Source organism: Bidens hawaiensis, unplaced genomic scaffold (assembly GCF_021521415.1).
Source record: "Bidens hawaiensis isolate Kalapana, Puna unplaced genomic scaffold, B.hawaiensis_p1.1 tig00039976_1, whole genome shotgun sequence".
Taxonomy (NCBI): domain Eukaryota; kingdom Viridiplantae; phylum Streptophyta; class Magnoliopsida; order Asterales; family Asteraceae; genus Bidens; species Bidens hawaiensis.
In genome coordinates this window covers 40,516-65,432 of record NW_027497031.1, presented here as the reverse complement: position 1 = coordinate 65,432, position 24,917 = coordinate 40,516, and the positions used below count along the sequence as shown (strand labels likewise).

The 24,917-nt window shown below is 34.9% G+C and overlaps 2 protein-coding genes and 1 pseudogene across 3 annotated transcripts; all 3 read right to left on the bottom strand.

The window, feature by feature from the left end:
* Positions 1-1,554: 1,554 nt before the first annotated feature.
* On the bottom strand, positions 1,555-4,749 carry LOC143591658 (protein SIEVE ELEMENT OCCLUSION B-like). The gene is made up of 6 exons (XM_077071806.1): positions 4,729-4,749; positions 3,772-4,220; positions 3,138-3,247; positions 2,881-3,023; positions 2,290-2,784; positions 1,555-2,183 (listed from the first exon to the last, which is right to left on the bottom strand). Exons 1-6 carry the CDS (start codon positions 4,747-4,749, stop codon positions 1,563-1,565), a joined length of 1,839 nt encoding a protein of 612 aa, XP_076927921.1. The 3' UTR covers positions 1,555-1,562.
* A 50-nt stretch (positions 4,750-4,799) lies between these two features.
* On the bottom strand, positions 4,800-24,917 carry LOC143591666 (protein SIEVE ELEMENT OCCLUSION B-like; annotated as a pseudogene). Its single transcript, XR_013145735.1, has 7 exons — positions 24,731-24,917; positions 24,560-24,664; positions 24,031-24,479; positions 23,357-23,466; positions 23,113-23,255; positions 22,514-23,011; positions 4,800-4,910 (listed from the first exon to the last, which is right to left on the bottom strand). The product of XR_013145735.1 is annotated as a protein SIEVE ELEMENT OCCLUSION B-like (transcript).
* Positions 14,595-17,554, bottom strand: LOC143591655 (protein SIEVE ELEMENT OCCLUSION B-like). Its single transcript, XM_077071805.1, has 7 exons — positions 17,417-17,554; positions 17,222-17,335; positions 16,726-17,174; positions 16,152-16,261; positions 15,933-16,075; positions 15,339-15,836; positions 14,595-15,232 (listed from the first exon to the last, which is right to left on the bottom strand). The coding sequence occupies exons 1-7, from the start codon at positions 17,552-17,554 to the stop codon at positions 14,612-14,614; spliced, it is 2,073 nt and encodes a 690-aa protein (XP_076927920.1). The 3' UTR covers positions 14,595-14,611.

Here is a 24,917-nt window from a genome sequence, read left to right as displayed (position 1 = left end):
TTAAGTGTTATGATAAAACAAACACACCCAATACATAGTATAATACTTATATATATATATATATATATATATATATATATATATATATATATATATTTATGGACGGCAAAAAGGTAAAAAAATCGACCCTAATGATAAAGAAAAGGCTCTCACAACTAGTCTTGATTATCGGAACTAACAGGTTTTATAACCGCTAAAATCAAGTTAGGTCGAAACTGGATTCACGAACAAGGGACACGAACCGATATATTGGTAGGGTCAAATTGGTTACACTAAAGTGATATCAAGTTGGATTAGGAACTGAATCAGTGTCCTAACCATTTATACTGAAGTGATATCGATCGGTTACACTGAAGTGATAACGTGTCCTTATTAGTTGTATATATAGTTTTAATAGTCAAAATACGACTCTTACTATACAAACTATACAACGAATCTAACATTTGGCATCATCTAGCTCATATTGTAAGCTAATTTTGTCAATCTATAAAATATGTATATAGATACAATATTTTAGCATTTTTAGCAAAATACCATAAAGAATGTGACATAATAAGCATCATATAAAAAAGATATAAAATATTAAAATGTCACGTAAACCCACAAAAATTAAAATCAAGAAAAGATGCAAACTTAATCACAAGTATTTGTACCATTTCTACGTATTTCTATTATCATTACAAATAAACTAATTAACAAAGAATAGAATAATAGATAAACATACATCAGTTTACGCCCTGCTTGCGGTGCGCGCATATAATGTATATATGTGTGAACCCTCGGGTGGGCAAAAGTAAAATTGCACTAATTTTGACGTTATTTTACTAATCTCATGAAAATAACGTTAAAAGTGACGGAAGGTTAATCAGGCATCATGTGGTGGCGTTGATAGCCGAAAGACAAGGGCACATGCACCAATCAGCCTGTGTCCCGATGATTGAGTGCTATATGCCTTATGTCCAAGGCTTGATGCAAAACTACTATCGAGCCGGGGGTCTCACCGGAAGCAGCATCTCTATCCCTATGGGATAGAGGTAAGGCTGTCTACATCTTACCCTCCTCAGACCCTACCATAGCATTGCTATTGATGGGATATACTGAGTACGATGATGATGATGATGATGATGATGATGATGATGAGTTTATGATCTTAAGCTACAGGTTCAAAAACTGACTCAACGAGTTTTTTTTTTCACAGTTATTGGATTTCTCATTGATGTTAATCCTGATGGAGTCAAACCTAGAGCGTAAAGTTAGTATGAATGGTTGACATCGACTCGCTCGGGTATTGAGTGTTGCTAAAAAAGTCGCATTATTTAATTGATCGAGTGAGTTTTAAATGGTCTGCTTTAAGGTAAGATCGAAATATTTCAATACTGATCTATAGGGGCTGTTGGAAATAAAGGGTCTGATATATCATATTATTATAAAATCAACCACTTCTACACTAATCACAATATGTATTACAAATAAGCAGCAAAGGACTAAATTATAACACAATACACTCACATCATGTCCCAGTCTCTTTAATATGTAAATCAAGAAGCATAATATAATCATACTTAGTCCGTGCAACATCGGAACAATAACAACTTCTCCATTGACCGCCCGCATTCAACGCAAACAACTCTGTCCAGCACATTCCCAGTGGTTCCATGCAAGATTAAACGGTTGCAATGATATGGTGTCGACCTTGCCTCAAGATAATCGTTTAAGGCCGGTAGAAAACCCTGGTTTTGTGCCACATCCTCCCACTCACTATACTCGGTCAAACTCGTTAAAAGCGTGATACCATCACACCTTCTCATCCAATCATTTGACCCACGACATATCACAGCCCAACCTTGTTCACTTCCATCATATGTAAGCATCACTTTTATTTCATTTAGAATCGGGTCTTCATCAAATGATTTCTCATGTTGGAGTTTTGAATACAACATGCTCTCGAGGCGAACCCAAAAGAACCATACTAGAGTTAGGTCCGGGAGCACATGGCTAAGATGGTTAGCTCGGATTACATCGTTGTTTTTCCTCACTTTCTCCCCCGGGTTGCTTTTCCCCACATATAACATCTCGAGCTGGATTCCAGCTTTACGTGTCACTGCCTGTGCGGTTGTTGTAAATCTTTGTGTCCACTCTAAATCCTCCCCTCCGTACAGACAAATGTACTTTCCTTCAGAAATCTGTCAAAACCAGACCCGGCCCTGAACCTTAAACACTAAACTCATAAAATAAAAAATGTACTCATGCTGGTAAGATCAAGATAAAATGAGAGTTACACTAACATACCCAGCTGTAAATATCTGGCTCGATGGAATCAGCAAGAAGCTCAATCGTCCAAGTTTCCTCACGCCAAAGGGCTTCTTCCCTCATGCTAGTAAACGGGAAAGCAACACTTCCCCATATCCACATCATGTGTAGTGCGTTGGTGTTGACAGTCCTCCCTTGAGGATCCATCACCACGAGCAACGGTTTATGGTTAAAGTGCCACACCTCCTTAATGTACTTGATCGCTGCTGGATCAAGTAATGAGGGGTGAAACACCGAATACCAAGGCATCATGTTTCTTAACGTCTCAAATTTGCTTTGGTTTTCCTGGGTCCACGGTGTTGCCTTATTGGGCACCATTGGGATCCAGACCACCTCATACTGGCTCTCAGCTCTATTCGGGTATAGCTTTGCCTCTCGGTACATCTGGTCAAGAACTGCGAGCTCATCTGTTTGCACGTCAAGGTCCGAAATTAAAAGCAACACCGTCTTCTCCTTTAGTACATCGATGCTAACCTAATCTCGCACCACGATTCAATATAAAGTATTACTCGCTCTAACTAATGATCTTTAATAAAACCAATGTACAAACAATGAATAATGAACACCCACCCGATTCTTTGTAATGCACTCGTACAATGGTAGTTGATCATCTTTCAGGTAAATCAATTGCTTGAGAGGCTTTGTGTTATCAGTTTGTGTAGCCTCCATGAAGCGGGCAGTCTTTAGGTATGCTTCAACCTGCTTCTTCTCATCTAATCATCAATTTAGTTTCAAAATATTGTGTCATTATCAGTAAATGACCATATTAATTTAACATTTTTTTATCTTACTAAATGACCATACTAATTTAACATCTTTTATCTTACTGATATGGTGATTGCATAGATCCAATTGAAGCTTAAGGCGATCATGAATGTCGCTGATCTTGTGAGCCAAACTCGATAACTCCCAAGCTTCCGTGGTCGGCGTGATATGCCTATGTTAAAAAGTGTTATTTATGGTTCTTGAGAATTTGTAAGGGGAGCTAAATTACTAAAAAAAGGGCATTTGTGACCGTATTTAGATCGTAAAATCAGTCTTTGTGACCGCTCGAAAAATATCTGGTCGGATATTTCCAGTTTACTCGTAGTGAAACAATGTTAGATTATACATACTCATGTAGTCATGTTAAAATATGACATTGTTAATTTATTTTTCATTATGTGGTCTTGCTTTAATTTTAATTTATCATTATCATTTGCTTAATATTCCAATAGTGATGCAACAGTCTTTATAGCCTAAAAAAAGAGAGAATTTCGATTAACTTGTTATGGTATATTGACCAAGACTAGGCAGTGATCTTGAATTTTGCGAGCACTATGATTCCAGTTGCAAATTTGTTGCTATTTGTGACCATTTTTTGTTTGCAAATTTTGTTCGCAATTGTCTAGTTTTCTACCTGTGATGTTGTATAGTTTTAGAGAATGTATAATGGAAAAAAAGAATGAGATGAAAACATACTCATGTACTGTTCCGATTAGATTAATGAGAATGGAAGCACACGCGCCGATGCTTCGAATGATCCAGTAAACCGCAGTGGGAATAAGAGTGGTGGCCGTAACGAGTTCAGGAGTATCCGGGCTAATGTATTGCTTGGGGAGATCCTTAAATCGAACAATGAAATGAGTCAAGTCAAGCATGGCTTTGAAGAGGTTAGCGCCGGCCTCAAACCTTGGTTTGAGAGCCTCAACCCGCTCGAGCATATCATGGATTTGCTTGAGGTGGGCTCGGGACTTAGCCAGTGGATTCGAAAGGCACAGCTGAACCACCAACCAAAACTCGCCATAGTTCTCCATAAAAGATGCTAGTGTAATAATTGCTTTTACATCCCACTCGTAGTTGGAAAGCATGTGGAATATCCCTGTGGTGGTTGTATGTGCATCGCCACTTCCAATGCCTTTGTAGAAAACCTACACGCGGTTCTCAGCATATGATTGATTATAAAACATGCACTTGCTCTATATATTATGTATTGCGTATAATATATTATAAGTTTATAGCCATTCATCTTAGACGGGTGCCCGCGCGATGCGGTGGGAACGAAAATTATTGTAATTATATAACAAATGTGGATGTTCAAGGTTCGTTTGAAACCTTGAAAACGTTTGAACCAATCATCACTTTTCTGAATGTTCAAACCATAGCAAAGGGTTTGGTTTATGGCTTATACAAAACATTGGCCATATAAAACCAGATCGGACGATAAATTTATTGTTGAAGTTCAATAAGTGAAACCAAACCATTAGTAACGATTCAGTTTAAAGTTTCAACGGTTTCAGTTTCGGTTCTCAATAACAAAAAATCGAATCAACGGTTTTGCTCACGGTATAACTTAAAATCCGTTAAAACCAAATTGTGAATACCCGGCCATACGTAATATGTTAATTTTTTTATTTGAAAAATTATAGCAAACCATACCTTATTAGTCGGGAATGCCATGGCTTCAAGCATCCCACTAATGTTACAAATCACACTATCAACTATGGCATCTATTTCTGTCTGAGTACGCTATGGTCCACTGCTTGTGCGGTTGACGTAAATTGACGAATCCACTCCAAATCTTCCCCTCCGTACAAACAAATGTACTTTTCTTCAGCAACCTGTCGACAAAATTACAATACTTTAAATAAAGTAGAACCCTGATCCTTGAACACTAAACTCATTAAATAAAAATGTACTTATATTGGTAACATTAAGATAAAAATGTGGGTTCACATAAAGCAGAACTCCAAACTCTAAACACTAAACCCATAAACCAAAAAATGTATATATATTCTTAAGATTAAGATAAAATGTGAGTTACGCTAACGTACCCAAACGAAAATATATGGCTCGATGGAATCGGCAAGCAACTCAATCCTCCAAGTTTCCTCACGCCAAAGGGCTTCTTCCCTCATGCTTGTGAACGGGAAAGCCACACTTCCCCATATACACATCATGTATAGCGCATTGGTGTTGACGATTTTCCCCCAAGGATCTATCATCATGAGCAATGGTTTATGGTTAAAGTGCCACACATCCTTAATGTACTTAATCACTGCTGGATTAAGTAACGAGGGCTGAAACACCGAATACCATGGCATCATATTTCTTAACGCCTCAAATTCGCTTTGGTTTTCCTGGGTCCATGGTGTTGCCTTATGATTGGGCACCACCGGGAGCCAGACCACCTCATACTGGCTCTCAGCTCTATCCGGGTGTACCTTTGCCTCTCGGTACATCTGGTCAAGAAATGATAGCACATTTGCTGACAAGTCAAGGTCCGATATGAGAAGCAACACAATCTTCTTCTTTAGTATATCAATGCTAACCTAATCTCGCAACAATATTCAAGTTTGATCAAACTATTATTCGCTATAACTAGTGATCTTTAATAAAACCAACGTGCGAGACTGCGAACAATAAACAATAAACAATAACAATGAATAATGAACACACACCCGATTCTTTGTAGCACTTTCGTATAATGGTAGTTGATCATCTTTCAAGTAAATCAAATGCTTGAGAGTCTTTGTATTATCAAGATGTGGAGTCTCCATGATGCAGACAATCGTTAGGTATGCTTCTATCTACTTCTTCTCATCTGATCCTCAATATTAGTTTCAAAATATAGTTATTAAGTGACACATGCATCTACATTAATAAGTAAATTATCGTATTAATTATTTTTCTTACTGATATGGTGATTGCATTGATCCAATTGATGGTTGAGGTGATCATGAATGTTAATGCTCTTGTCGGGCAGGGCAGGGTCGCATGGCAGCCATTGAAGGAGATCAATGAATAAGTTGTTAGAACAATGAGATTTTGAGTTGTGGTTTTTTGAAGCATAAGAAGATGATATATCTATATATATATATATACACCAATTTTTGGAATAAAGATAGAATGAATCTTGTACCTTGCTTGTATACCTTCATCTAAACTTCACTTTGGTTTTTTGGAACCATTAGACTTTACTTTCTTCTTTTTCCATAATTTATTCTAGCTTATTTATATTTCATTTTATTATTATTATTAGAATGTAAGAATGTATCAGAATGTAAGCATAAGGAAATAGGACATGACCTGAAAGCCTTATCGTCGTCCCCTATATATGTTAGATGTAGTTACCTTTCGTTGTCGAATATGGGTCAGTACATGGTCCATGAATATAGGTATAACCATCGAGTCATGAAAAAGACCATCCAAAAATTAATACGTGGTCTCTGATTAAAATATGGATTAAACGATCCAATTTGATGTATTTGACAGCATATCTTTTAACTACTGGTATCTAATAATTAAGCTTTTGTTAGTCATAGGTATAAATCTCTAAATACACTAATATAGTGTGTTTAGATATTAATTATTAAATAAATGGTTGTGCGTGTTTCTTGCTTGTATGCCTTTTGCTTTTGTTTATTCTCCTTTTACCTTTACCTGTTGTGCTTAGTTTAGCTAGTTATCAAATATACCAAAAGAGTGCTCAAACTTTGATGTGATTTAGATCAAGAAATGCATTGTATGATTTATCATCTATATTATTTAGTTGCGCTTAATGGGTCGGGTTAACCAGTACTGGTTATTTAAAAAATATTTTATATTTTTATTAAAAAAAAGCTAAACAAAAATAGCGATCTCTAAGTTTCAAATTAATATGATTTAATCAAATTAATGGACAAAAAACCGGGTTTTACCTTTTAATATTTAAAAAATTAGGAAACACCATAAATGTAATACATTAAAAAAATACAACTCGTAGTATTTTAAAACGATGTGGTTTTTCAAACTTGTGCTCGCATCTTTTCATGAAAAACTGACCAAAATTTATGGGTTCCTCTTGGTAGGAATGGTTTGAACAACAACCAACAGAAGATTGCACACTTGATGAAGCCATTCAAGAATAATTTTGGAACGTTTAAGAGAATAATAAGCGTTTAAGAGAGTAAAGAGTGTTTTAAGTGTTATGATTCAACAGACACACCCCATATTATTAATACTGATATATATATATATATATATATATATATGGAAGGCAAAAAGTTAAAAAGAAATCGACCCTAATGGTAAAAAAAAAGGCTCTCACGACTAGTCTTGATTATGGGAACTAACGGGTTTTATAATTGCTAGAATCAAGTTAGGTCGAAATTGGATTCATGAACAAGGGATACGAAATCGGTTACACTGAAGGGATATCAGGTTGGATTAGGAACCGAATCAATGTCCTAACCGTTTATACTCTAGATGATTTACATAATAGCTCATATTGTAAGCTAATTTTGACAATCTATAAAATATGTATATAGATACAATATTTTAACATTTTTAGCAAAATCCCATAAAGAATGTGACAAAAGAAAGCATCATATAAAGATATAAAATATTTAAATGCCTGAGGTTTAAACCTTATAAATAAGAATGTGAACATATCATATTATATTGTTATTCGAGATCATTTTCTTTCTTTTGGGGATTTTTTCGGCATAATGCTCTCATCATCTTCACAAATAGGATTTAATCTTGAATCATCTTCTTGCAACACTTTGTTGCAGGTATTGTCTTATACTTCATAGTTCCTCTATGCCACTACCGGAAACGTCATCCATGTATACGACACAATGTCGTTTACGTTGATGGACACATTTGGTGTCAACGACTCTTCATAAGGTAATTAATTAACCTCCGACCTCTTGTACCACAAATAATATTGTCCACTTCATATTTTAACATAATGATATAATGTTGTATCATTGGTTAAATTTAATAAAATACACAAAAGGTTTTCATATTAAATGATTCTATAAAAATCACAATTTCTTCATGTATATTTCCTTCTCATCAAAACAATAAGATTCGGGTATGAAAGGTTTCATATTTTAATTTAATGATATATTATGTTACATTATATAATTCGGTTAAAATTTAATAAACTATATAAAAGGTCTTCATATTAAATGTTTGTTTAAAAAATCATAATTTCTTCATGTATATTTACATCTCATCAAGACAATAAGATTTGGGTATGAAAATTAACCGGAAATCCAAAATAAATGTGACATCCTATCTCTCGTACCATCAGCATCACTAATCTATACTATATAAATGTGACATCCTATCTCTCGTACCATCAGTACCACTAATCTATACTATATATAATACACCATACAAGGGTAAACTAAGACACTAGATTTTAAGGGATTTACAATTTCTTAAGCACATTGTACAACTATAAAGAGGGGTATAGTAGTCATTCTAACACTAAATTTAACGTTTCTTTTATAATTCTTCAAATTATTTACAACATTGCCCCCTCAACTTTAATCACCATTTGGAAGTTTAAAGAATAATTAAAACTTTGATCCCCATCTTTTAACTATATATTATTTATAATTTCACTTTTAACCCAAATTCCTTCACGATTTTTAAACGGTCATAACTTTTTCATACGCTAATATTTTTTTTAAAAAAAAATGCACCATAAAAACGAGCATTTAATTCTCTTTAATTTGAGTATGATATTGTCATAGTTTGTTTTCAGTTAAAAAAATAACATCTTACGTATATGCGTTTGTGGTCCGGTTTTGATGGTTTTAAACTAAGCCGTGAGCCAAGCCGTTTTTTGTCATCGAAAACTGAAACCAAATCGTTGAAAATTAAAACCCAACAAAAACAAACCATTAACAATGGTTAGATTTCGGTTTCATTTGTACTTCGCTACTAAATTGAGTTTAAAATAAGAATTCTTAATCCACGGTTTCAAATGTAACGATAAGCACCCAAAAATCTCTTACGTGATTATTAAGACCTGTATTTCCCGCTGCATCGCGCGGGCACACGTCTAGTATTATCAGCTTTTTACTTAATTTTGATGTGAACTTAAAATCCTTATGTTGCATTATATCATTATGTTAAATTTTAATAAAACATATAGAGAATCTTCATATCAAATGATTGTTTATAAAAATCAAATTAAATTGACACTTTTTTATGATCAAATAAATATTATCAGGTACAATTAAGTCCATAACGTTTCATAACGGAAGTGTATTTACATGTCATCAAGACACTAAAATCTGTGTATGGAAGTCCTATTTTGGTTATACTTCATTCACTGCAAGTCCTCTTTTCCCCGGCTGCTGGAGTACTACTACTCGCCTACTCGGTAAGATTTTCCATCATACATCCGTTATATTCAGTTGCTATAGGTTTACCTGTCATTTAGGCATAATTTGGCTGAACTAGTGGGTCAGCATTGTTGTTTCTCCTGTGACGGACCACTAGTTTTATTGAAAAATGCACATTTAGTTGGGACTGCCACCAAATAAGTGTAAAGTTGAGGTTGTTATTTGTCAATATGACATGGTTGCATTATTTAAAACCAATATTTAATACGAAGGGCTTTTTAATCAGAAACGAGCGTCGCTTATATTATAGATATCAATACAACTTCATTAATCACAATGTACAAACTAAAAATACACAGCATACCACTTTATCATAACAAATTATACTCACGAGTACAATAATAATCTAAAAATACACAGCATACCAATATCTTCATAATCTATAATTCAAGAAGCATAACATAATCATACTTACTCAATGCAGCATCGGTACAATAATAACCTCTCCATTGACCGCCCGCATTCAAAGCACACAACTCTCTCCGGCACATTCCCGGTGATTCCAGGCAAGATTAAACGGTTGCAATGATGTGGTGGCCGGCTAAATGCAAGTCTCTCAAGATGATCATTTAAGGCCGGTAGAAAACCCCTCTTTCGTGCCTCGCCCCGCCACTCACTATAATTTTTCAAACTCTAATTTTTCAAACTCGTTAAAAGCGTGATACCATCACACCTTCTCATCCAATCATTCGACCCACAACATATCACAGCCCAACCTTGTTCACTTCCATCATACGTAAGCATCACGTTTATTTCATGTAGAATCGGGTCTTCATCAAATGATTTCCCCTGTTGGAGTTTTGAGTACAACATGCTCTCGAGTCGAAACCAAAAGAACCTTATTAGAGTTGGGTCCAGGAGCACGTGGCTAAGCTTCTCATCATGGATTAAATCGTGGTTTCTCCTCACTTTCACCTGTTGGTCGCTTTTCCCGACATATAACATCTCAAGCGGGATTCCAGCCTTACGCGCCACTGCTTGCGCGGTTGTTGTAAATCTTCGAATCCACTCCAAATCCTCCCCTCCGTACAAACAAATGTACTTTCCCTCAGCAACCTGTTAAAAATATAACTTTACTTTATATAAAGCAGAACCATAGACAACATCCACGACAACAAATTTGCACAAATCTCCACCTCACACTCCACATCATCACATACTTTTCCAATTAATATAAATCAACTTCTATAAAATTATATCTTAAAATTTAAGTATTAAATAATGAAAACGTACCGAAGATCAGATAGAAACCAACGATTATATTGTTAAATATGAAAATGAAAAAATAAAAATAAAAAAACAAATATGAAAGTGAAAGATTAAATATGGTTACGGATGATTATTATGTAGTAAATTTAAAGTATTAGAGACATTCTATATATATATATATATATAGGGGTGGGTTAACGTACAATAATGGCTTATCATACATTAGGTACGCGACATTCCAGAGCGTTTGATTAAAAAACGCGCGGTGGCAATTTCGTAAATAACCCAACAGTAGTTCGCGATCAAAATTCGTCGATTACAAATCAACTCTGATCCAAATTCGGAACTTGTCGCTCAATCTAATCCAATTTCTTAACTCTAATCACAGCTTAAAGTATGAAATCTCTAAAGTCAAAAACCAAAATTGAAATAGAACGTCCCTGAACATTAAAAATCTTCAAATTGATCAAAAATTGATGATTTAATCAATCGAATTGATGTGTAAGTGGCTTTAGAATCATCAATCGATTATGAAAATACAAATTAACACACTTAATTGAGTTATGATTAGGGTTCATGTTTAAACGTTCTGCTCAAAGTTTAAACGTTCTGACCAAAATAAACACCAAAATTGATGATTTAATCAATCGAATTGATGTGTAAGAGACTTTAGAATCATCAATCGATTATGGATTTGCAGAAATAACGCACTCAATCGAGCTCTGATTAGGGTTCAAAATATTATGTTTAAACGTTCTGAAACAAAACTGCAGACCTTTAAACGTTCTGACCAAAAAAGAGCATATTTAAACGTTCTAAAACGTTCAATGAAGTTCTGGGTGTTCAAAAAGCAATGAACATCTTTGAAACTTTCTAATACGTTCTAAGAAGTTCAGGTTGTTAAAAAAAGTTTATAAGTTCTGATAAGTTTAGAAGTTCCAAGAAGTTCTTGGTGTTAAAAAAAGTTTAGAAGTTCTGATAAAGTTTAGAAGTTCTAAGAAGTTCTGGGTGTTCAGAACTTCTAAAACTAACAGAAAAAAAATTAAACACCTGTAAACATGAAATTCAACACTGAAATCACTTCATATAATCTCATAATCATCAAATAATCGTCAATCGACCGTTAATTTGATCATTGATTCGATCATATGAACAAAACATGGAACGTCTGCAACTGGGTTTCTGCAAATGGCGCTTAAAACATTAAACGTTCAGTTAAAACCCATCACTCAAAATTCAAAATTGATCAATTGAAACTTCAAATTGATGATTAATTGGATCAATTTCAAAGTTTAATTGGTCAATTAGTTCAACAATTTCAATTTCAATTGGTCAATTTTATTAACAGGTCATGACGGATGGTGTACGGTGGACGGAATCATTGGATTGTGGACATGATCGTTTGATGGTGACGGATTGCTGAAGGTCATGTTGAAGGCGGATGAAATCGATGGGAGCAACGATTTGATGAATATTACAATATTGTCACCGCGTGTTATTTGAAATCAACGGGGATGCGAGTCGCGTACGTAATGTACGATTAGGGATTATTGTATTGGATCATTTATATATATATATATATATATATATATATATATATATATATATATATATAGGATTGATTTCTTTTGAGAACCACTTTGAGTTTTAAGAACTCGAAAGAACTCAACGTAAGAATTTTTTTTTTTTTCGAATTTTTTTTACACATGTGTAATACGTAAGTGTAAGTGATGTACAAAAAAATACGGTATTTTTTTACACACCGAATCGACTTTTTACACATGTGTAACTAACGTTTAAACTTGTGTAATTATCGAAAATACTTATTCTCTCTCCTGCTTCATTTTTTAATTAAATTTAATCTCAGCCACATATTTCATATCATTTAATTAAATGTGTGGTTCAAAATTGAGTTCTTAAAGTTCTTAAAACTCACCATGGTTTTCAAAATAACTCTCCCATATGTATATATGGATGAGTATCATTACAGAACCCTTAATTTATTTAAGAACTTGAAGGAACCCTTGAAAACTAATCTTTTTTATCAAAAATTTTGTATGTTAATGTTAATTGAGTGTAGTTTTATCATTTTTTATATCTATGTTTGCGATTACAATTTTGAAAATTAGTTTTTATACATATTTATGTTTTTTTAACACATATGTAAATTTGTTAGTACATAAATTTTACACATATGTAAACTTGTGATTAATATATGTAATAAAAAATTTTTATATAAAAGATGATAAAACTATTCTTAAATAATGTTAATCTATAAAAAAATTTAAAAAAACGTTTGGTTGTTATGAGTTCCTAAGAGTTCTTAACTTTTATTGAGTTCTTAAAGGATATATATATATATATATATATATATATATATATATATATGATTGATTTCTTTTGAGAACCACTTTGAGTTTTAAGAACTCGAAATAACTCAACGTAACAATTTTTTTTTCGAATTTTTTTACACATGTGTAATACGTAAGTGTAAGTGATGTACAAAAAATTACGGTATTTTTTTACACACCGAATCGACTTTTTACACTTGTGTAACTAACGTTTAAACTTGTGTAATTATCGAAAATACTTATTCTCTCTCCTGCTTCATTTTTTAATTAAATTTAATCTCAGCTACATATTTCATATAATTTAATTAAATGTGTGGTTCAAAATTGAGTTCTTAAAACTCACCATAGTTCTCAAAATAACCCTCCCCTACCTATATATATATATATATATATATATATATATATATATATATATATGTATATAATTTGGTGCTTTTCTACGAAAATTTGATGGGTTACAGGTAGAATGTGCAATTAATTCTTTTTATTCACTAAAATACATAAATTTCAAGGTTCGCTTCAAGTTAGCTTATGCAGACTTCATTCACAGTCAGCATCCAAAAACAACTTCTACATCAACAAAGTTTGCACCACTCTTTTTATGCCTTTTCTACATAGATCCGTACGGTTTCACATGGGCACAGACGCCGTTGTAGACAAAAATGTGGTTTTACGTAAAGCATAATTCTAAACTCCAAACCCAAAAGATGAAAAATGTATTTATGTTAAGTTTAAGATAAATATGAGTTACGGTCACGTACCCAAGTGAAAATATTTGGCTCGATTGAATCGGTAAGAAACTCAATCCTCCAAGTTTCCTCACGCCAAAGGGCTTCTTCCTTAACGCTAGTGAACGGGAAAGCCACGCTTCCCCATATACACATCATATGTAGCGCGTTGGTGTTGACGATCGCTCCTTGAGGATCCATCACCACAAGCAACGGTTTATGGTTAAAGTGCCACACCTCTTTAATGTACTTGATTGCTGCTGGATCAAGTAACAAGGGGTTAAACACCGAATACCAAGGTATCATGTATCTTAAAAACTCGAATTCGCTTTGTTTTTTCTTGGTCCATGGTTTTGCCTTATGATTGGGCACCACCGGGAGCCAGACTACCTCATATTGACTCTCAGCTCTTTCGGGGTATAGCTTTGCCTCACAATATATCTGGTTAAGAACTGAAAACTCTTCGTATGGCATGTCAAGGTCCGAAATGAAAAGCAATACCATCTTGTTCTTTAGTATATCAATGCTAACCTAATCTCGCAACAACATTCAATTTTGATCAAACTATTAGTCTCTATAACTAGTGATCTTTAATAAAACCAACGTACGAAAGATGAATAATGAAAACACACCCGATTCTGTGTACTGATCTATTTCAATACTGATCTATAGGGGCTGTTGGAAATAAAGGGTCTGATATATCATATTATTATAAAATCAACCACTTCTTCACTAATCACAATATGTATTACAAATAAGCAGCAAAGGACTAAATTATAACACAATACACTCACATCATGTCCCAGTCTCTTTAATATGTAAATCAAGAAGCATAATATAATCATACTTAGTCCGTGCAACATCGGAACAATAATAACTTCTCCATTGACCGCCCGCATTCAACGCAAACAACTCTGTCCAGCACATTCCCAGTGGTTCCATGCAAGATTAAACGGTTGCAATGATATGGTGTCGACCTTGCCTCAAGATAATCGTTTAAGGCCGGTAGAAAACCCTGGTTTTGTGCCACATCCTCCCACTCACTATACTCGGTCAAACTCGTTAAAAGCGTGATACCATCACACCTTCTCATCCAATCATTTGACCCACGACATATCACAGCCCAACCTTGTTCACTTCCATCATATGTAAGCATCACTTTTATTTCATTTAGAATCGGGTCTTCATCAAATGATTTCTCATGTTGGAGTTTTGAATACAACATGCTCTCGAGGCGAACCCAAAAGAACCATACTAGACTTAGGTCCAGGAGCACATGGCTAAGATGGTTAGCTCGGATTACATCGTTGTTTTTCCTCACTTTCTCCCCCGGGTTGCTTTTCCCCACATATAACATCTCGAGCTGGATTCCAGCTTTACGTGTCACTGCCTGTGCGGTTGTTGTAAATCTTTGTATCCACTCTAAATCCTCCCCTCCGTACAGACAAATGTACTTTCCTTCAGAAATCTGTCAAAACCAGACCCGACACTGAACCTTAAACACTAAATTCATAAAATAAAAAATGTACTCATGTTGGTAAGATCAAGATAAAATGAGAGTTACACTAACATACCCAGCTGTGAATATCTGGCTCGATGGAATCAGCAAGAAGCTCAATCGTCCAAGTTTCCTTACGCCAAAGGGCTTCTTCCCTCATGCTAGTAAACGGGAAAGCAACACTTCCCCATATCCACATCATGTGTAGTGCGTTGGTGTTGACAGTCCTCCCTTGAGGATCCATCACCACGAGCAACGGTTTATGGTTAAAGTGCCACACCTCCTTAATGTACTTGATCGCTGCTGGATCAAGTAATGAGGGGTGAAACACCGAATACCAAGGCATCATGTTTCTTAACGTCTCAAATTTGCTTTGGTTTTCCTGGGTCCACGGTGTTGCCCTATGATTGGGCACCACTGGGACCCATACCACCTCATACTGGCTCTTAGCTCTATCCTGGTGTAGCTTTGCCTCTTGGTACATCTGGTCAAGAATTGATAGCTCATCTGTTCGCACGCCAAGGTCCGAAATTAAAAGCAACACCGTCTTCTCCTTTAGTACATCGATGCTAACCTAATCTCGCACCACGATTCAATATAAAGTATTACTCGCTCTAACTAATGATCTTTAATAAAACCAATGTACAAACAATGAATAATGAACACCCACCCGATTCTTTGTAATGAAATCGTACAATGGTAGTTGATCATCTTTAAGGTAAATCAAATGCTTCAGAGGTTTCGTATTATCAAGATGTGGAGTCTCCATGACGCGGACTATCATTAGGTATTCTTCAATCTGCTTCCTCTCATCTAATCAACTAAATTAGTTTCAAAATATAGTGATTATCAGTAAATGAACTTATTAATTTAACATATTTTATCTTACTAATGTGGTGATTGCATAGATCTAGTTGATGCTTGAGGTGATCATGAATGCTGATGATCTTGTGAGCCAAACTCCATAGCTCCCAAGCTTCTGTGGTTGTGGTGATATGCCTATGTTAAAAAGTGTTATGGTTCTTAAGAATTTGCAAGGGAAATTATATTATTACTAAAGTGTGTATTTGTGACCGATTTGCGACCGAAATAATGTTCGAAAAATATCCGGTAGGAAATTACCGGTTTACTCGTAGTGAAACAATGTTAGATTATACATACTCATGTAAAAAATGTCATTATTTATTTGTTTTTCATTATGTGATATTGCTTTAACTTTACTTTATCATTTACTTCATTTTTCTATTAGTGATCCAAATTTGTGACCATTTACCGACTTTATTGTGCTTGATCTTGAATTTTGCGAGCACTAGCTATTCCTGTTGCAAATTAGTTGCTAATTTTGTGACCGTTTTTTTGTTTCAAAATTTCGATTGCAATTGTCTAGTTTTCTACCAATGATGTTGTATAGTTCAAGATAAGAGAACTAATTATAATGGAAAAAAAATGAGATGAAAACATACTCATGTACCGTTCCGATTAGATTAATGAGAATGGAAGTACACGCGACGATGCTTCGAATGATCCAGTAAACCGCAGAGGGAATAAGAGTGGTGGCCGTAACGAGTTCAGGAGTATCCGGGCTAATGTATTGCTTGGGGAGATCCTTAAATCTAACAACACAATGAGTCAAGTCAAGCATAGCTTTGAAGAGGTTAGTGCCAGCCTCAAACCTTGGTTTGAGAGCCTCACCCCGCTCGAGCACATCATGCATTTGCTTGAGGTGGGCTCGGGACTTCGCCAGTGGATTCGAAACTAACGACTGAACCACTAACCAAAACTCGCCATAGTTCTCCATAAAAGACGATACTACAATAATTGCTTTTACATCCCACTCATAGTGGGAAAGCGTGTGGAATATCCCTATGGTGGTTGAATGTGCGTCGCCACTTCCAATGACTTTGCAGGAACCCTACACGCGGTTTTCAACATATTATTGATTATAAAACACGAACTTGCTCTATATATGTAAATATTTATAACCATTGATCTTAGTGCCATGGCTTCAAGCATCTCACTAATGCCGTTATCAATCACACTCTCAACTATGTCATCTCTTTCCGGTTGAGTACCCTACAATTAAAAAGGAAATAATATTCAATATTAAGATGATTTAATAAACCAAGTACAAAAAAAAAAAAAGAGAGAACAAACATTAGGGATTGTGTCTGGATTGGCTCTATGCGTGATGTCTTTGATGATTTGAAGTAGTGGTTTCATCATGCCATTGTCCTCCTCCGAGGAGAACATGTGTCGGTCACCTTGCGTAGGGCGGGTTCGCATGGCAGCCATTGAAGGAGATCAATGTATTAGTTGTTAGAACAACAAGATTTAGAAATGTGATTTTATGAACTATCAGAAGATGTTATATATACCAATTTTTGGAATAAAGAGGGAATGAATCTTGTACCTTGCTTGTATACCTTCATCTAAACTTCACTTTGGTTTTTTAGGACCATTAGGCTTTACGTTTCCTCTTCTTCCATCATTTATTCTAGCTTATTTTTATTTCATTTTATTAATTTCTTTTATATATTTATTGCTAAAAATCAAATTCCCATCACAAATTAGTTTGGATAGACATTTCACGGGTATGGGTGTCTTGATACTTTTAGCGAGTCGAATCACTTCAAAAGAAACATATTCTTATAAACAGCTATAGATCAATGTTTTTGTTTCTTTGTACATTACAACAACAATTGTTCTTGTTCTAGCACAACTAATTAAGCTTCAAAATGTTCTTGTTACAGTAAATATGTTTTGGTATATAAACATAATCAATCATGATTTATATCTACACCATTCTGATGTAAAAACAATGTATTAAACGTTTAAAGTCCAGATGATTTATAGAATAGCTTTGAAAGAAATAACGCATCATTCTAATTAGTTGTATAGTTTTAATAGTCAAAATCCAACTCTTACTATTCAAACTATACAACAAATCCAACATTTGGCATCATCCAGCTCGTATTGTAATCTAATTTTGTCAATCTATAAAATATGTAGATAGATACAACATTTTAGCATTTTTAGCAAAATCCCATGTGTGACAAAAGAAGCATCATATAAATATTTAAGATGCACCCAAACATCACCACAAGTATCAAGCTAATGGTCATGTGCTTACACCTTCATAGGTCAACAAACCTTAAAACATTTGCAATTTGCACTTATAATATTTATTAAACAATATTTGCTATTGAAGTAGGGATATTGCACCATTCATGTGTGATATAAGTTGTACCATTTCTACGTATTTCTATTATCATTCTGTAAACAAATAAAATAATTAACAAAGAATAGAATAATAGATAAACATACAACTTCACGAGTCGTGATAAGAAAAAACTGTATTGATGACTCTTGTTATTTATTTACTTCAGTTTAGCAATTGATGTTAAGTTATTACTCGTTGCAACAATATTGAGCTACCATGCTACTGATGCTATATAGCAGTCTGATCCTAACACTCTTATGTTAGTCTTGTTACAAAGAATTATTTGTTCTGAAAAATGAGATGTGCCAACAATTTCAATATCATACCACCCAAATAAACTTTTCTTTCTTTCTTTTTTCAAGTTTAGTTTCTTAAGCACCACAAACATTGGGATAAAACAAAGGTTAGTGGCAATATTTAACCGCACTTGGCCTTTTGGCATAACGACATGGGTTAATGGTTAACGTTTCACGTTTGAGATCTTTATGATCACAGCGATAGGTTCAAATCCTGACTCAACGACGTTTATTTAAATAGTTGTGAGTTTTCTCCTTAACGTTAATCCTGAAGGAGTCATGCCTAGAGAGTCAAAGTTAGTATGAGTGCTTGACATCGACTTACTCGGGTATTGAGTGTTGCTAAAAAAAGTTGCATTATTTAATTGAGTATGTTTTAAATGGTCTGCTTTAAGGTAAGAAATACTTCAACTTACTAGGTGTATTAAATGTTTTCTATTTAATACTAATCTATAGGGGCTGTTGGAAATAAAGGGTCTGATATTATTATAAAATCAACCACAACTTTATTAATCACAATATGTATTACAAATAAGCAGCAAACGACTAAATTATAACACAATACACTCATATCATGTCCTAGTCTCTTTTAAAATGTAAATCAAGAAGCATAATTAATATAGTTATAATTAGTCAATGCAACATCGGTACAAGAAAAACCTCTCCATTGACCGCCCGCATTCAGCGCAAACAACTCTCTCCGGCACATTCCCAGTGGTTCTAGGCAGGATTAGACGGTTGCAATGATGTGGTGGTCTGTTTGCCTCAAGATACTCATTCAAGGCCGGTAGAAAACCCTGGTTTTGTGCCGCATCCTGCCACTCACTATACTTGGTCAAACTCGTTAAAACGGTGATACCATCCGACCTTCTCATCCAATCATTCGACCCACGACATATCACGGCCCAACCCTGATCATTTCCATTATATGTAAGCATCACGTTAATTTCACGTAGAATTGGGTCTTCATCAAATGATTTCCCGTGCTGGAGTTTTGAGTGCAACATGCTCTCGAGGCGGACCCAAAAGAACCATATTAGAGTTATGTCCTGTAGCACATGGCTAAGATTGTTAGCCCGGATTATATTGTTGTTTTTCCTCACTTTCTCCCTCGGGTTGCTTTTCCCCACATATAACATCTCGAGCTGGATTCCAGCCTTACGGGCCACTGCTTGTGCGTTTGTTGTGAATCTTTGAATCCACTCCAAATCCTCCCCTCCGTACAAACAAATGTACTTTCCTTCAGCAACATGTCAAAAAAAGTATTTTATTTTATTTGACATTCGTCAATTTCGGGTCACTTTTGTTATGTAAACCCGACCCGTTTGTAACCCGAACATTTCAAATATATAAAATATTGGATCTTGTCATTTAAAATATATAAAATATATAAAATATTGGTTTTTTTTATATTATGCATTGTTTGACCATTTAAACATACTCATTTTTATGCAAACTATAAAATAATCTTTATACCCAACCCTTCACTCATTCCCTATATATACACACCCATCTTCTTCATTTTACTCTTGCTACATCTTCAAAAACTCTCTCAAAACTGCATAGATTCAAGGTTGTTATTTCTTATGTATTCTTGAAGTTTTGACTTCTCAATTCAAACTAACTATAGTCTTTCATTCTAACTTGTTCATCTAACATTACTAACTCTTGAATATGGTGGTACAACATATATATAATACACACCCCTTGTTTCCTTTATTTGTTACTTCACCGACTCTGGTTGGTTAAGTTTCGAATGTCATAAGGCAAGGCTTCATGGAGGACTTCGTGTTCTTGATATATATTTACACACACATAACTTATTATACATATCACTTATGACTAACTTCTAACCCTTTAGTTTGTTCATCTTATTTACAAGTTCCATGGTGTGGGTTTGTATAAGACTAACCTCGATTTAACCGAAACTAGTCCAAACCGGAAACCGAACTTTTTTTTACTAGTTTTGTTAAAATAGTTGTTTAAACATGTTTATTGCTATATTTGAGTTTCAAAAATCATTTTTACAAGTTCTTTGATATTAAGCATATGGAATCCATCTATGAACTCGTTGGGAGATGGAAACCGAACTAAACCAAAACTTTTGCTTAAAAGACTTGTAGTTAACTTTTTTTGTTGTAAAATTTAAGTTTTCTTCATTTATAAACCAATATACAAGTTCTATGATATTTGGGCATGTAGAAACCATCTATGAACTATTTGTGAGATGGAGACCGAACCAAACCGAACTATACCGACTTTTACTCGCTTAAGACACACAAGTGTGTTTTTAGCTATCAAGACTTGTATATTTCTTTAAAAAATAGTTTACAAACTGATTTTAATTATTTTCTTAAGTACTAGGAATAGTTGGATCCAACTTGATCTCATAACATAGTTTGGACCGACAAAACCGAACACTCGCTTAACGTGCGTTGTTAGTTCTAAACAATAGATCTACATACTTGGTTAAGTGTTAGTATGTTTTAATGAGTTATCTCATAACAATTAATATTTTGGAAAGTTGACTTTGGGTTTGACCATTTGTCAAGACCCGAACCGACAACCCTAACACTCGTTAAAAACCCGTTTTAGTATCTTTAGCCTAATGGAACTTGCATTTTAGCATTTTCCCACCTTTTTACTTAACATTGGTTAAGTAAATATTAAGGTTAGATACTTTAACCCGGTTTTGAGCAAACTTACATTTTTTAAAAGGGTTATTATTATAAATTCTTAAATAGTTACATTTTAAACCTTGAACTTTAATTGATTAGTTTTTGCAACAATTATTTTATTTAAAGATCTTCAAGACAACCTTTCTAAATCCAAGACTTTCTTTTATTTAGGCTTCATACGTTAAACTCGTCGTTCCGGCAAATCTCCAAATAATCAATCTTTCAAGTTTATTACTTGAACGTGAGTAACTTCATACCACGTTTTCTATCTTTTATTTTGGGGGTGACATTTCAACTTATCTAAACTAAATGTTTTATACTTGGGTCTTAAACCACAAACGTTGTTGTATACCTTACTTGAATAATTGCTCGATTTGGTGTTCTATGCTTATTTGACTATGTGTTTATCGCTTTTGGATGGTGGAACTATAAATCCTAGACCATTTGGCAACCCCTCATGGCAAGGTGTCGTTAACGTAATGCAATTAACGATAACTATAAAATCCTAAACTATTTGGCAACTCCTTATAGTTGGGTGTCGCCAACTTGTTAGAGATAACTATTTATCCAAGTTTATAGCTATTATTTATGGTTTTGTATACTAGTTTTGTGGCTTTTCATACTATATATCTATTGTTCAAACTTATGAATTGCTCACCAACCTTTGTGTTGATAAACTTTATTTTATGAAATGTTACAGGTTTGCATCTAGGTTGATTATGGAGTTCGGTGAAGAAAACGTCACAAATACCGTTAGGATATTAGCAAAAATGAACAATATTTGATTTGCTATATTTTGTTATATTTTGTTGTATTTGAGTTATGAATATTTGGTTATGTGACATTTTTGATGTTGTGAAATGAAATGAGTTTGTTAAATATTGTCGCTTTAAATAGTGTCATGCGCTTATGAGCAATCGTTGCACCCCGGCATGTTCCGCCGCCTTTAGTCGGGGTGTGACATTTTATATAAAGCAGGACCCTGAACCTTAAACACTAAACTCATAAAAATTTATGTTGTTAAGATTAAGATAAAATATGAGTTACGCTAACGTACCCAACCGAAAATATTTGGCTCGATGGAATCAGCAAGCAACTCAATCCTCCAAGTTTCCTCACGCCAAAGTGCTTCTTCCCGCATGCTAGTGAATGGGAAAGCCACGCTTCCCCATATCCACATCATGTGTAGCGCGTTAGTGTTGACGATCCTCCCCTGAGGATCCATCACCACGAGCAATGGTTTATGGTTAAAGTGCCACACCTCCTTAATGTACTTGATCACTGCTGGATCAAGTAACGAGGGGTGAAACACTGAATACCAAGGCATCATGTTTCTTAACGCCTCAAATTTGCTTTGGTTTTCCGGGGTCCACGGTGTTGCCCTATGATTGGGCACCACTGGGACCCATACCACCTCATACTGGCTCTCAGCTCTATCCAGGTGTAGCTTTGCCTCTCGGTACATCTGGTCAAGAACTGATAGCTCGTCTACCGGCAAGTCAAGGTCCGATATGAGAAGCAATACAATCTTCTTCTTTAGTATATCGATGCTAACCTAATCTCGCACCAATATTCAATTTTGATCAAACTATTATTCACTATAACTAATAATCTTCACTAAAACCAATGTATGCACAACAAATAATGAACACATACCCGGTTCCTTGTACTGCTTTCGTACAATGGCAGTTGATCATCTTTCAGGTAAATCAAATGCTTGAGAGGCTTTGTGTTATCAAGATGTGGAGTTTCCATGACGCGGATAATCATTAGGTACGCTTCAATCTACTTCTTCTCATCTGATGATTAATAGTAGTTTCAAAATATATAGTGAGTAACTGAAGTATACATCTACATTGATAATTAAATGATCATATTAATTTAACATTTTTGATCTTACTAATATGGTTATTGCATAGATCTAATTGATGCTTGAGGTGATCATGAATGTTGCTGATCTTGTGAGCCAAACTTGATAGCTCCCAAGCTTCCGTGGTCGTAGTGATATGCCTATTATAAAGAGTATATTTTGTTAGTCTATGGTTCGGTTCTTGATAATTTATAAGGAATTCACTACTACAAAATTGGACATTTGTGATTGTCAAATTTTGATTTGGCGTTTTGTGACTTATTCGCGCCGAAATGATAACCGAAAAATATTTGGTCGTGAATGACCAGTTTTATAGTAGTGAAACAATGTGACATGATGCATGCTCATGTTAAGTGTCATAATTTTTTTCATTAAGTGGTCGTCTTTAATTTTATCTTATTCTTTTCATTGTTCGACAGTGTTGCGACCACTTTTAGTTGTGAGGTACTTTAAAATTTAATTTTGATTCACTTTTCTATGAACTCTTGGCTGAGAATGGGAGGTTACAAAATTTGTGACTGTTTAGCGACTAGATCGTGCTAAATCTTTAATTTAGCGATTACAAATTTGGTCGCAAAGTAGTCTCTAATTTAGCGACTGTTTTTTGGTTGTTAATTTCGGTCGCAATTGTCTAGTTTTCTACTAATAGTGATGTTGTATAGTTCTATAAATGTATAAGGAAACAAAATGAGATGAAAACTTACTCATGTCCCATTCCAATTAGATTAATGAGAATGGAAGCACACGCGACAATGCTTCTGATGATCCAATAAACCGCTGTGGGAATATGAGCAGTAGCCGTCACGAGTTCAGGAGTCTCTGGGCTAATATATTGCTCGGGGAGATCCTTAAACCAAACAATGCAATGAGTCAATTCAAGCATGGCTTTGATGAGGTTAGTGACGGCCTCAAACCTTGGTTTGAGAGCCTCACCCCGCTCAAGCACATCATGCATTTGCTTGAGGTGGGCTAGAGACTTAGCTAGTGGATTCGAAGCGCAAAGCTGAACCACCAACCAAAACTCGCCATAGTTCACCATGAAAGCCGCTAGTGTAATAATTGCTTTTATATCCCACCCGTAGTGGGAAAGCATGTGGAAAATCCCTGTAGTGGTTGCATGTGCATCCCCACCTCCAATGCATTTGCAAGAAATCTAACACAGTTTTCAACATATTATTGACAATATATTTTAAGTATATAACCATTTAGCTTATAAATATATTTAATGTTTACCTCGCATGAAACCTTATTAATTGTGAGCGCCATGGCTTCAAGAATCTCACTAACGTCGCTATAAATCACACTCTCGACTATGGCATCTATTTCCGGTTGAGTACCCTACAAATAAATAGTTAGGATTCGATAATAAGATGAAAAAGTCGAGTACAAACCATGTCTACATACATGATGGCTTGTGTCTGGATTGGCTCTATGCGTGATGTCTTCGATGATTTGAAGAAGCGGTTTCACATCAAAATAGGTGCCATCGGGAGCGTGTGTGGCAAGTATGTTTTTCATCATGGCATTGTCATCCGAGGAGGAGAACATGTGTCGGTCACCTCGTGTAGGGTGGGTTCGCATGGCAGCCATT

What these genes read in the sequence shown, in the direction of transcription:
- LOC143591658 (XM_077071806.1), bottom strand. Translation starts at nt 4,749, where the DNA reads ATGGCATTCCCGACTAATAAG. An exon ending in CTAATCGGAACAGTACATGA is followed by an intron (nt 3,248 to 3,771) that starts GTATGTTTTCAT and finishes TTTTTAACATAG; the next exon opens with GCATATCACGCCGACCACGG. An exon ending in AGCCAGATATTTACAGCTGG is followed by an intron (nt 2,184 to 2,289) that starts GTATGTTAGTGT and finishes TGGTTTTGACAG; the next exon opens with ATTTCTGAAGGAAAGTACAT.
- LOC143591655 (XM_077071805.1), bottom strand. Translation starts at nt 17,554, where the DNA reads ATGGCTGCCATGCGAACCCGCCCTACGCAAGGTGACCGACACATGTTC. An exon ending in TCTATGCAATCACCACATTA is followed by an intron (nt 16,076 to 16,151) that starts GTAAGATAAAAT and finishes TTAGTTGATTAG; the next exon opens with ATGAGAGGAAGCAGATTGAA. An exon ending in ATTTCATTACAAAGAATCGG is followed by an intron (nt 15,837 to 15,932) that starts GTGGGTGTTCAT and finishes GTGCGAGATTAG; the next exon opens with GTTAGCATCGATGTACTAAA.